Here is a 14,267-nt window from a genome sequence, read left to right as displayed (position 1 = left end):
CCACTGCAGTCAGTGCATCCACAGTGGTGCCTGCTGGGGAATTTCACCAAGTGTAGCTCCTTCCTCAGGTGAGGAAGGAGCAGCGCTCCGAAAGCTAGTGATTCCAAACAAACCTGTTGGACTTTAACCTGGTGTTGTCAGACTTCTGACTGTGCCCACCCCAGCCCAGCATCTCCACATCGGGAATTTCAGGTTTTTGACCGAGATACGCTAGAGGAATGGCATAACCTATCCCCCAAGTCAGGACGGTGTGTTACTTGAAGAGGAACTTTACGGTGATGATTTTCCCTTGATATTGGAAGATAGATGGTCCATGGCTGGAATGTGTGTAAAGCTCTGTAGTTTGCTGCAGTGCATTTTTATAAATAGAGTCATTCTCATGTTTGATTCCAGTAGGTGAAGGATATAACTGGGACCAATCTTTACAGACTTCCACCTTTATTTGCAGAGTTGCACATTGCAAGCATACACCTCCTAACCCAACAATTACAGTTTTAGTCTGTGTGTATTTTTAAGGACTCAAGTGACTCGCCAGTCAATGCCTATCAATTGCATACACTTGACATACAATTAATAGAGTTCAAAAAGCAAGGAAGACATGCCAAATCTTTATCAATCACTAAACCTGCCAGAACTGGTGTATTGTGTCCAAATCTGGGGCCCACATCTTTGGAGGGATGTCAAGTTCTTAGTGGGACTACAGGGGCGGGATTCTCCGACCCCCCGCCGGGTCGGAGAACGCCGGGGGGGGGGGGGGGGGGTGGCGTGAATCCCGCCCCCCGTGACTGCCGGAATCGTGCCACGCCGGTCGGGGGGCTGTTGGCAGCAGCCCCCCCCCTCCCCGTCAATTCTCCGGCCCGCGATGGGCCGAGTGGCCGCCCGTTTTCGGCCGGTCCCGCCGGCGTAAATCACAACAGGACCTGGCTCCGCGGGCGGCCTGCAGAGTCCTCGGGGGGGGGGGGGGGGGGGCGCAGGGGAGTCTGGCCCCAGGGGGGGGGGGGGGGTGCCCCCACGGTGACCTGGCACACGATCGGGGCCCAGCGATCAGCGGGCGGGCCTGTGCCGTGGGGGGCACTCTTTCCTTCCGCAACGACCGCTACCAACCTCCGCCACGGCCGGTGCGGAGAACCCCCCCGCGCAGGCGCTGGGATGACGCCAACACACGCTGGTGCTCCCGCGCATGCGCCAACTCGCGCCAGCCGGTGGAGGCCCTTCGGCGCCGGTCGGCGAGGCGCCAAGCCCGTCCGCGCTGACTGACGCGCTGCCTAGCCCCTGAAGGATTGCGCACCTTCGGGGCGGCCCGATGCTGGAGCGGCCCGTCCCGCCGATTCGCGGAGAATCCCGCCCCATATTAGAACCAGGGTCAGGGGATTGAAGTTTCTTGTAAAGACCGGAGAAGCTGCCCTTGTTCCCCTTCGAGCAGTGAAAGTTATTGAGAGGCTTAACGATCGAGAGGCGCTCGGAATGTTGAAGGGTTTTAGTGGAGTGCATAAAGAGGGAATTGGGAAACAGTTAATCTGCCTAACGGAGACATGAATGTGGTTAGTTTCAAGGATTTCTCATCTAATGGGCTGTACCAGAACCACATTTTGCACCAGGAATGCGGAACATCTTATAATTTGGCGTGTTTGCTAGCTTTTGTTCCATTGCCTTCATTGGCTGAAGTGGTCTTGTTCAAGGCAACTGCGTCAACACATGGAATGAAGAGCTTGTCGTATGAGGAACGGTTGAGGACTCTGGGTCTGTACTCGTTGGAGTTTAGAAGGATGAGGGGGTTTTCTTTGAAACTTACAGGATACTGCGAGGCCTGGATAGAGTGGACGTGGAGAGGATGTTTCCACTTGTAGGAAAAACTAGAACCCGAGGGCACAGCCTCCGACTGAAGGGATGATCCTTTAAAACCGAGATGAGGAGGAATTTCTTCAGCCAGAGGGTGGTGAATCTGTGGAGCTCTTTGCCGCAGAAGGCTGTGGAGGCCAAATCACTGAGTGTCTTTAAGACAGAGATAGATAGGTTCTTGATCAATAAGGGGATCGGGTTATGGGGAGAAGGCAGGAGAATGGGGATGAGAAAATATCAGCCATGATTGAATGACGGAGCAGACTCAATGGGCCGAGTGGCCTAATTCTGCTCCTATGTAATAATAATCTTTATTATTGTCACAAGTAGTCTTACATTAACACTGCAATGAAGTGACTGTGAAAATCCCCTAGTCGCCACACTTTGGCGCCTGTTCGGGTCCACAGAGGGAGAATTCAGAATGTCCAAACCCACGCAGACACGGGGAGAACGTGCAGACCCCCGCACAGACAGTGCCCCAAGCTGGGAATCAAACCCGTCACCCTAACGCTGTGAAGCAACAGTGCCAACCACTGTGCTACCGTGCCGCCCATGTCGTATGGTCTTATGACCTTGCCTGTAGGCTTTGTAACACCTGTCGTCCAATGCACCTCATTGACTGCTCCCTGGGTGATCACCAGTACTCCTCCCTCACCAGCCTGTTGGTGATCCAGAATCATCCAGCCTCGCCTGGTATACAACTGGTCGCTTACAAATAACGTCACAGTGGAAAAATTCTTTGTCTGCTGTTGTGATAACCCTCACGAGGCTGGTAGGGGTACACTGTCACATCTCCCCACGGGACTCACGCAATACAAGCTTCCCTGCAAGTTCCAAACTCACATCTATTTGCCAATATTTTCAGGGAGGGCGTGTAAGTTTGCGGTGAATCATCTGTTCCTTTAGTTTTCACCGGGAGACAGAGATTCTCAGCGTGTTTAAGGATTATTTCAAGGTCCTCTTTTTCCTCCTCCGTCTTGAAAACAAACCTGTTTTCCGGCGTTCCCAGAGTCCGCGAGGTTAGGTGCACACCTGTACCTTTTCCCGCTTGTCACACACCACAGCAGCACAGTAAATACACCACAACCTTCTCAAACGTCGCCCAACTATCTGTGCAGATACGGCAATGTCCGTTTGTTAGACTGCCAACTTCTAACAATGTAAATGTGTTGGGTTCCTGAATCATCGGCAGCAAGGATTTTCAACTACGGGTAGTTTAACAGCTACTTTAACACTTGTCCCTCGCTGCTGCTCCCCGGACTAACTCCCACACTCCCCGGGTCTAACTCCCACTCTCCATGGGGCTAACTCCCACTCTCCCCGGGTCTAACTCCCACTCTCCCCGGGTCTAACTCCCACACTCCCCGGGTCTAACTCCCACTCTCCCCGGGTCTAACTCCCACACTCCCCGGGTCTAACTCCCACACTCCCCGGGTCTAACTCCCACACTCCCCGGGTCTAACTCCCACTCTCCCCGGGGCTAACTCCCACTCTCCCCGGACTAACTTCCACACTCCCCGGGGCTAACTCCCACACTCCCCGGGTCTAACTCCCACATTCCCCGGGCCTAACTCCCACACTCCCCGGGTCTAACTCCCACACTCCCCGGGTCTAACTCCCACACTCCCCGTGTCTAACTCCCACACTCCCCGGGTCTAACTCCCACTCTCCCCGGGGCTAACTCCCACACTCCCCCGGCTAACCCCACTCTCCCCGGGTCTAACTCCCACTCTCCCCGGGGCTAACTCCCACACTCCCCGGGCCTAACTCCCACACTCCCCGGGTCTAACTCCCACACTCCCCGGGTCTAACTCCCACACTCCCTGGGTCTAACTCCCACTCTCCCCGGGGCTAACTCCCACACTCCCCCGGCTACCCCCACACTCCCCGGGGCTAACTCGCACACTCCCCGGGCCTAACTCCCACACTCCCCGGATCTAACTCCCACTCTCCCCGGGGCTAACTCCCACACTCCCCCGGCTAACCCCACACTCCCCGGGGCTAACTCCCACACTCCCCGGGTCTAACTCCCACTCTCGCCGTGGCTAACTCCCACACTCCCTGGGGCTAACTCCCACACTCCCCGGGTCTAACTCCCACACCCCCCGGGGCTAACTCCCACACTCCCCGGGGCTAACTCCCACACTCCCCGGGGCTAACTCCCACACTCCCCGGGGCTAACTCCCACACTCCCCGGGGCTAACTCCCACACTCCCCGGGTCTAACTCCCACACTCCCCGTGGCTAACTCCCACGCCCCCAGGGTCTAACACCCACACTCCCCGGGTCGAACTCCCACACTCCCCGGGTCGAACTCCCAAACTTCCCGAGTCTAACTCCCACACTCCCCGTGTCGAACTCCCACACTCCCCGGGTCGAACTCCCACACTCCCCGGGGCTAACTCCCACACTCCCCGGGTCGAACTCCCATACTCCCCAGGTCGAACTCCCATACTCCCCGGGTCTAACACCGACACCCCCCCGGGTCTAACTCCTACACTCCCCGGGTCTAACTCCCACACTCCCCGGGTCACACTCCCACAGTCCACGGGTCTAACTCCCACTCTCCCCGGGTCTAGCTCCCACACTCCCCAGGTCTCACTCCCACACTCCCCGGGTCTAACTCCCACACTTCCTGGGGCTAACTACCACACTCCCCGTGTCTAACTCCCACACTCCCCAGGTCTAACTCCCACACTCCCCGTGTCTAACTCCCACACTCCCCGGGTCTAACTCCCACACTCCCCGGGGCTAACTCCCACACTCCCCGGGTCTAACTCCCACTCTCCCCGGGGCTAACTCCCACACTCCCCGGGGCTAACTCCTACACTGCCGGATCTCACTCCCATACTCCCCGGGTCTAACTCCCACACTCCCCGGGTCTAACTCCCACACTCCCCGTGTCTAACTCCCACACTCCCCGGGTCTAACTCCCACACTCCCCGAGGCTAACTCCCACACTCCCCGGGTCTAACTCCCACTCTCCCCGGGGCTAACTCCCACACTCCCCGTGGCTAACTCCCACGCCCCCCGGGTCTAACTCCCACACTCCCCGGGTCGAACTCCCACACTCCCCGGGTCGAACTCCCAAACTTCCCGAGTCTAACTCCCACACTCCCCGTGTCTAACTCCCACACTCCCCGGGTCTAACTCCCACACTCCCCGTGTCTAACTCCCACACTCCCCGGGGCTAACTCCCACACTGCCGGGTCTCACTCCCATACTCCCCGGGTCTAACTCCCACACTCCCCGGGTCTAACTCCCACACTCCCCGTGTCTAACTCCCACACTCCCCGGGGCTAACTCCCACACTGCCGGGTCTCACTCCCATACTCCCCGGGTCTAACTCCCACACTCCCCGGGTCTAACTCCCACACTCCCCGTGTCTAACTCCCACACTCCCCGGGTCTAACTCCTACACTCCCCGGGTCTAACTCCCACACTCCCCGGGGCTAACTCCCACACTCCCCGGGTCTAACTCCCACACTCCCCGGGGCTAACTCCCACACTCCCCGGGTCTAACTCCCACACTCCCCGTGTCTAACTCCCACACTCCCCGGGTCTAACTCCTACACTCCCCGGGTCTAACTCCCACTCTCCCCGGGTCTAACTCCCACACTCCCCGGGTCTAACTCCCACGCCCCCCGGGTCGAACTCCCAAACTTCCCGAGTCGAACTCCCACACTCCCCGTGTCTAACTCCCACACTCCCCGGGTCGAACTCCCACACTCCCTGGGTCTAACTCCCACACTCCCCGGGGCTAACTCCCACACTCCCCGGGTCTAACTCCCATACTCCCCAGGTCTAACTCCCATACTCTGCGGGTCGAACTCCCATACTCCCCGGGTCTAACACCGACACCCCCCCGGGTCTAACTCCTACACTCCCCGGGTCTAACTCCTACACTCCCCAGGTCTAACTCCCACACTCCCCGGGGCTAACTCCCACACTGCCGGGTCTCACTCCCATACTCCCCGGGTCTAACTCCCACACTCCCCGTGTCTAACTCCCACACTCCCCGGGTCGAACTCCCACACTCCCTGGGTCTAACTCCCACACTCCCCGGGGCTAACTCCCACACTCCCCGGGTCTAACTCCCATACTCCCCAGGTCTAACTCCCATACTCTGCGGGTCGAACTCCCATACTCCCCGGGTCTAACACCGACACCCCCCTGGGTCTAACTCCTACACTCCCCGGGTCTAACTCCCACACTCCCCGGGTCTCACTCCCACACTCCACAGGTCTAACTCCCACTCTCCCCGGGTCTCACTCCCACACTCCCCGGGTCTCACTCCCACACTCCCCGGGTCTAACTCCCACACTCCCCGGGGCTAACTCCCACACTCCCCGTGTCTAACTTCCACACTCCCCGGGTCTAACTCCCACACTCCCCGTGTCTAACTCCCACACTCCCCGGGTCTAACTCCCACACTCCCCGGGTCTAACTCCCGCACTCCCCGGGTCTAACTCCCACACTCCCCGGGGCTAAATCCCACTCTCTCCGGGGCTAACTCCCACACTCCCCGGGTCTAACTCCCACACTCCCCGGGTCTAACTCCCACACTCCCCGGGTCTCATTCCCACACTCCTCGGGTCTAACTCCCACACTCCCTGGGGCTAACTCCCACTCTCCCCGGGGCTATCTCCCACACTCCCCAGGTCTAACTCCCACACTCCCCGGGTCTCACTCCCACTCTCCCCGGGTCTAACTCCCCGGGGCTTGCTCCTGCCACATGACCTCTTTTGTCGCCATGTGATCACGTGACCACTTGGTCTACACCATGTGACACCTGTATCTCCCCAACCTGCAGATCGCTCTCTCTGCATTCACACGAATCCACTCCAAACTCTCCCTTCCACTGCCACTCTTGTTTGATCGCTCCTATTTCTGAGGAAGTCTCCCCTCTCGGGCCGTCTCTCGCAGTCACCTGTGCCCCTTGTTTCTTGCCCTCCCAAACCTGGTTGTGCCTTTTTCTGTTGGCAAGCTCGTCCCACCCAGTTTGCGACGCCCTTGGCCCTGACCCCGAGTCCAGTCAGAGATGTGGCTCAGTTTGCTCAGAGTCCGCGTTGCTGTGGTAACATCCACGTTTCCGGCCATGTTGTAATACGGAGCGATGGAGAGTGATGGTAGAGGCTCCAACATTCTTCCCATCCCATGGCCGACCAGGAATCTCCCACTCTGCCTGCCTGCCATTGCCGTGTATGTTTGGAAGGAGTTTGCAGGTTGATTCTCGGCCTGCTTGGCCCCGTTACGAACCCTCCTTCCTTGAGTTGTGTTCTATCGCTCCCCTGATCATGAAGACACGCATAGAACATGTGTGTAAGGTTGTAACAAGTAATTATTCTTAACAGGTGAGGAAGTAACCTGCAATTCTCTGTACAGACAATTATATCTAAGTTACTGTAGAGCTACGGTGCGATGAGACTGTCTTATTGTCTGTACTGCCACCAAGTGCCTGCGTCTCGTCCGCCCCCCGATATATATACGTGGCTCCACGTGTGTCTGGTTCCACCTACTGGCAGGAGGTCATAACTGTCACTGCGTGTTTTGATCATAGATTATCATAGAATTTACAGTGCAGAAGGAGGCCATTCAGCCCATCGAGTCTGCACCGGCTCTTGGAAAGAGCACCCTACCCAAGGTCAACACTTCCACCCTATCCCCACAACCCAGCAACCCCACCCAACACCAAGGGCAATTTTGGACACTAAGGGCAATTTATCACGGCCAATCCACCTAACCTGCACATGTTTGGACTGTGGGAGGAAACCGGAGCACCCGGAGGAAACCCACGCACACACGGGGAGGATGTGCAGACTCCGCACAGACAGTGACCCAAGCCGGAATCGAACCTGGGACCCTGGAGCTGTCAAGCAATTGTGCTAACCACAATGCTAGCGTGCTGCCCTCATCAGCGATATACATTGCTCCTGTTGTATACAGTTATATACATTGGTGCAACTATGTACAGTTATTTACAGATATGCATACGTGCCTATCACCACAACTTGGACATCACGCACTCACATACATGCACACACGCACACAGAAAGGCACACAAACACATAGATAAATACAGACACATAAACATACCCCCACACTCTCACACAGACATGTAGACACACATGCATACATATGGACACAGACACCCACTCACAAACACCTAGACACACAAACACTCACAGAGACACACACACACACATACACACAAGGATGGCACAGCTCCAGGGTCCCAGGTTCGATTCCGGCTTGGGTCACTGTCTGTGCAGAGTCTGCACATTCCCCCCGTGTCTGCGTGGGTTTCCCTCCGGGTGCTCCGGTTTCCTCCCACAGTCCAAAGATACAGAGAAACATGCACAGAAGATAGAAGCAGGAGCAGGCCATTCGGCCCTCCGAGCCTGCTCCGCCATTCATTATGATCATGGCTGATCGAGTTCAATACCCAATCCTGCCTTCTCCTCATATCCCTTGATCCCTTTAGCCCCCAAGAGCCCCAGGGTGTGCAGGTTAGGTGGGTTGACCATGCTAAATTGCCTCTTAGTCCACAGGGATGTGCAGGCCCGGTTCCGGGTGCAGGGGGGAGTGGACCGGCTCAGACTCGGTGGACTTGTGGGATCCTCCTCTGCCACTCCGCCCGTGGACAGAAACCTGCGTGCCGTGTTTGAGAAGAACCAAATCTACAAAGCCACGTTGGTGATACTTAACAACTTATTTTAATCCAAATTTGTAAATTCTCTGAACACCCCATCCCACCCGCAGTCTCCTCCCCTTCAGATTCCCCTCTGTTTGAGGTAGTTAGCCACCTCGTGGACCTTCTTGTTGAGCGCTCCCCCGTGAATGCCCCTTTTCCCCATCACGAACACCATGATCTTGATGGTTTTGCCGATACAGATGCTCTTGCTCTGCCCGCACTTCATCCTCACGTCCATCACCCCGTCATTGTTGACCAGGAGGTTGTCCCGGATGACGGAGCACTTCTTCCCCCCGATGGTGATGCCGGTTTGTAGGAAAGCCTTGCGGTCCTGTCCTATCAGCAGGCTCACCTCCTGCGGGGAGATGGCGGCCAGGATGCCCCCCGGCTTGGAGGCCCAGACGGACTTGTTGTCAGCGTGCCCCACAATGGCGGCATCCTCCACGTTCTTATCCTTCAGGATCGAGTTGATGTAATTCTTCCAGTCCGACATCCTCTCCTCGGGCCTACGACCGGCTGCGAACACAAAGCACAAACGCAAAGGCGTACGGTACGTCCTGCCTCGCCGGCAGCAGCTCTTCAATGTGGGAGGACGTCGTCGGGGTGCCTCTGGCTTTGTGAGGTCAGCCAATGAGGTTGCCTCATGTGTGACATAGCCTGTGCCATCACTTAAGAGTGACGTCACTCTTTGTGAGTTCACCTCCTGTGTTCTCCTGAGGATTCGCACAGCTTTCTGAGGCAGCAACGCTGCACATAGTTCTATCGCACCGCAAGAGGGCCTTTGGCCCATGACGTGCCGACCATCAAGCACCTAACTATCCCACTCCCGTTTCCCAGCTCTTGGCCTGTAGCCTTGTACGCAATAGCATTTCAAGTGCTTTTTTTTTTAGCCACGAATGTAGGAGGGTTGATCAGCAAGTTTGCAGATGAAAGGAAAATTGGTGGTGGGGTTGGGGGGGGGCGGTGGGGGGGTGGGGGTAAATAGTGAGGAGGACAGCCTTCGATGACAGGAGGATACAGACGCGGGCTGGTCAGATGGGCTGATCAGTGGCAAATGCAGTTCAATCGGGATAAGTGTGAGCCGATGGATTTGGGCAGGACGAACAAGGCGAGGGGAATACACGATAAAAGGCAGGACCTTTGGGAAGCACAGACCTTGGCAAAAGAAACTTTTCCCCCTTGGCGGAGGGATCCAGGGGGCCGAGATTTGAGGCGAGGGGCGGGAGGTTTGGAGGGGATGTGAGGAACAACCTTTTCACCCAGAGGCTGCTGGGAGTCTGGAACTCGCTGCCTGACAGGCTGGTGGAGGCGGGAACCTTCACAACATTTAAGAAATATTTAGATGTGCACCTGAGATGCCAAGATGTGCAAGGGCCTGCTGGAAAATGGGAATAAGGTAGCTAGGTGGTTGCTTTTGGCCTGTACAGACGCAATGGGCCGAGGGGCCTGTTTTGTGATGTAGACCTCTATAACGTGGCCAAACAGGTTAAGAATCTACCTGCAAATCAGTGGCAGGCAGTAAGAGTGGGAGAGGTTCCTGGCCAGGCATGTGACGGGAAGTATGTTGAAGCCTCGACCATAGCTCCAGACTGCAACATAGGGCAGCACGGTAGCATTGTGGATAGCACAATTGCTTCACAGCTCCAGGGTCCCAGGTTCGATTCCCGGCTTGGGTCACTGTCTGTGTGGAGTCTGCACATCCTCCCCGTGTGTGCGCGGGTTTCCTCCGGGTGCTCCGGTTTCCTCCCACAGTCCAAAGACGTGCAGGTTAGGTGGATTGGCCATGCTAAATTGCCCTTAGTGTCCAAAATTGCCCTTAGTGTTGGGTGGGGCTACTGGGTTATGGGGATAGGGTGGAGGTGTTGACCTTGGGTAAGGTGCTCTTTCCAAGAGCTGGTGCAGACTCGATGGGCCGAGTGGCCTCCTTCTGCACTGTAAATACTATGAAATCTATGACACATGCCTGGAAATGTGCCTGTTACCACAGCAACGCGGACACCCTGACTGAAAAGGTTTGGCCAAGGTAGACAAAGGAAGGCTGTTCCCATTAGCTGCTTGTTTGTGGGCAGAGGGAGGAGAGGTTCAAGGTTTTGGGCAAGAATCTTGGGGGGAATGGGACCGAATTGCTTGCTCTACGGAGAGCTGACATGGATGCGATGGGCCGAATGGCCTGCTCTGTGCAGCCCTGACTCTGACTCGCAGCTCCTGCACCGTAAAATGCAAAGGGCTGGGATGTGGGGAGATTGGAAGGTTTGGGGAGCGATCGGAGGCCGCGGATGGGCGGGAGCACGGGAGGGAGGAGTGGGAATGACGGTTCCCAAGGGGCGTACTGGGAGCTGGTGGTGAGTTGGGAGCGAAGGGGAGCAGGTCAGCTGAATCCAAGGGGCGATCTCCTGGGTATCCCGAAGCCTGGGGAATCAGACTGGCAAGGGTTAAATTAATATTTAAAATGGAGGTTGTCCGCTGGTGAGCTTCCACTACTGGTACCATGTCGTGTTGGGTGTTCCGATGCACAAATGATCCAACACGGCTGTGGATGGTACAACTCTGTTTTATTGTCTTGACAACGGTTGAGGTTCGTACTTTACCAGCTAGCCTGTGGACCCAGCCCTATCACTATCTTAGTGAGGCACTGAGCACATGGACTATGTCTGAGTGGCACGCTGTGAGCTCTGTGCTCTGAGCTATCTCCTGGTAGAATGAGCAGGAACTGTGGTGTTCCCTGTTTTATAGTGCGTGTGCTCTCACTGGTGATTGGCTGCGATGTTATGTGTGTGCTGGTTGGTCCAACATCAGTGTGTGTGTGATTGCACCATGATATGCTGATGTGGATATCATGACAGAGGTTAAATCTTGAGACACACACACACACAACCTCGTTATAGTATTGGACTGAGTTTTCTGCCTCTTTGGAAGGGGTGAGTTACCCACGCCATCCTGCACAATTAAAAATGGCCAGATTCACACCGGTTAAGGTTTGGCAAAGAGTTGAAATGTTAGCTCCGTTCTCTCTCCACAGGTCTGCTGAGATTGTCCAGAATTTTCTCTTTAAGTTTCAGATTGCAGCATCCGCGATAATTTCCTTTTATCAGGCATAGATACAGAGAAGGAGCAGGAGGAGGCCTTTTGGCCCTTCGAGCCTGCTCCACCATTCGTCACCCCGGTTAGGGTTTGGATCCGAGATTTGTTGAATATTTTAACAGCCGACCTGACCCAAACTAGCAGCACGGTGGCGCAGTGGTTAGCACCGCAGTCTCACGGCGCCGAGGTCTTAGGTTCGAATCCCGGCCCTGGGTCACTGTCCGTGTGGAGTTTGCACCTTCTCCCCGTGTCTGCGTGGGTTTCGCCCCCACATCCCAAAGATGTGCAGGGTCGGTGGACTGGACTCGCTAAATTGCCCCTTAATTGGAAAAAATTAATTGGGTACTCTAAATTTATGGGGCTGGTTCGGCACACTGGGCTAAATCGCTGGCTTTGAAAGCAGACCAAGGCAGGCCAGCAGCATGGTTCAATTCCCCTGCCAGCTTCCCCGAACAGGCGCCGGAATGTGGAGACTAGGGGCTTTACACAGTAACTTAATTTGAAGCCTACTTGTGACAATAAGCGATTTTCATTTCATTTCAACGATTAAAGGGTTAAAATTCCCTTCTGTAAATGCTTCTTCGCAAACCCCCCTCCCACTGCTTTAACTAATTGCCAATTGGCTTCTGTCCATTCCTCCAACTCTCGACCTCGGGCACGATTTAACGGCCTCATCGTGCCCGACTTGGTGTCGGGACAGAGCATTGAATCTCGCGAGAGGCCTGTCGCGGGATTCGCGTCGCTCCAAACGCCTCGCCTCGCGAGCCATCGCGATCTGGATCTCGCCCTCACTGGGCATACGCCAGTTTCCTCCCACAGACCAGGTATGGGGGAAGGGGGATATGGGGGAGGGGGGATATGGGGGTATGGGGGAAGGGGACAGTCCAGGTTAGTTGGATTGGCCATGATAAATGGCCGAAGGCACTGGATACTGCAAAGGCTATGGGTCCTGATAATATTCCGGCAATAGTACTGGCGTGGGTACAAGAGAGGCTGGGAATTCTGCACTCCCTGACTCCCCAAAGCTTGTCCACCATCTACAAGGCACAAGTCAGGAGTGTGATGGAATACTCTCCACTTGCCTGGATGAGCGCAGCTCCAACAACACTCAAGAAGCTCGACACCATCCAGGACAAAGCAGCCCCGCTTCATTGCTCCTCCTTCCACAAACATTCACTCCCTCCACCACCGACGCACAGTGGCAGCCGTGTGTACCGTCTACAAGATGCACTGCAGCAACTCACCAAGGTTCCTTAGACAGCACCTTCCAAACCCACGACCGCCACCATCTAGAAGGACAAGAGCAGCAGATACCGGGGAACCCCACCACCTGGAGGTTCCCCTCCAAGTCACTCACCACCCTGACTTGGAAATATATCGGCCGTTCCTTCACTGTCGCTGGGTCAAAATCCTGGAACTCCCTCCCTAGGAGTTGAGCAGTAGAGGCTCCTTCATTAAATGTTTTAAAGATAAAGATAGATAGTTTTTTGAAGAATAAAGGGATTAAGGGTTATGGTGTTCGGGCCGGAAAGTGGAGCTGAGTCCACAAAAGATCAGCCATGATCTCATTGAATGGCGGAGCAGGCTCGAGGGGCCAGATGGCCGACTCCTGCTCCTAGTTCTTATGTTCTAACAGCACTGTGGGTGTACCTACCCCACACGGACTGCAGCAGGTTCAAGAAGGCAACTGACTCACATCGAGGGCAATTAGGGATGGGCAATAAATGCTGGTCCAGCCAGCGACGGCCACATCCCATAAATGAGTAGGACAAACAAAATGCACATTTATTTCCTGTCCTGTTTTCTGTGTTCTGACAGTACATGGAAGGGATGGTGGCATCGTGGTCACGTTACTGGCCTAGTAACCAAAACCAGAGGAAAGCTTACGGTGCAGAAAGAGGCCATTCGGCCCATCGTGTCTGCGCCAGCCAAAAAAGAAAAACAATGAAACTAGCCGCTCAAAAGGCCCAGACTAATGCCCGAGCACCACAGGTTCAAATCCCATCATAACCACTGGTGGGATCGAAATTCAATTCCTTAAATTTGGAAATGAAAACGCTCGCCTTGTTGACAATGATCAGGCAGCTACCAAAATATCGTTAAAATCGTCGGAATCACCTCCTTTGGCCTAACATCCGTGCCAGGGAAATTGGACATTTAGAAAATCATTAGACAACCAGGCAGAGTCAATGCGGTTCTGTGAAGGGGAAATCACATTTGGCGGATTTATTCCAGTTTTTTGAGGAATTAACTGGCAAGGTGGATAAAGGGGAACTTGTAGATGTGGTGTACAGGGACTTCCGCTCTTCATTTGATAAGGTGCCACGTCAAAGTTTTCGACACAAAATAAGAGCTGATGGTGTGGCGGGTGAAACGTTAGCATGGATCGAGGATTGGTTAGTTGAGGATTGGTTAGTTAACCAGAGAGTCGCCAAGCTTTCACCAGCGGAGTGCCGCCCTCGATCATTAGGGTGCCAGGCTGCCATCCTGCCACTAGGGGGCATGAACCTGGGCGCCTCCAATCCCCTGGGAGGCCCCCACAAGTGCCGTTCCATCTGGTCCACGTTTGTGGAGACCGTTACCGAACGGCACGGTCACCGAGGCAACGGAGACCGATGCCAGCGCCTCGGGGAACTGCACATTACAGTGAGACT

General features: G+C 55.4%; 2 protein-coding genes across 4 annotated transcripts in view; one reads left to right on the top strand and one right to left on the bottom strand.

Annotated features, from left to right (window-relative positions):
- The window catches only part of LOC140403843 (uncharacterized), a 349,170-nt gene that overhangs the window by 190,023 nt on the left and 144,880 nt on the right, over positions 1-14,267 (top strand). The window lies entirely within an intron of this gene.
- Positions 8,586-9,104, bottom strand: LOC140403726 (profilin-3-like). Its single transcript, XM_072491889.1, has one exon. It carries the CDS (start codon positions 9,023-9,025, stop codon positions 8,612-8,614), a length of 414 nt encoding a protein of 137 aa, XP_072347990.1. The 5' UTR covers positions 9,026-9,104; the 3' UTR covers positions 8,586-8,611.

The sequence above is a fragment of the Scyliorhinus torazame genome, chromosome 29 (assembly GCF_047496885.1).
Source record: "Scyliorhinus torazame isolate Kashiwa2021f chromosome 29, sScyTor2.1, whole genome shotgun sequence".
NCBI classification, from domain to species: domain Eukaryota; kingdom Metazoa; phylum Chordata; class Chondrichthyes; order Carcharhiniformes; family Scyliorhinidae; genus Scyliorhinus; species Scyliorhinus torazame.
Note: the sequence above shows the minus strand (reverse complement) of the source record. Positions and strands in the feature narration are given on the sequence as shown.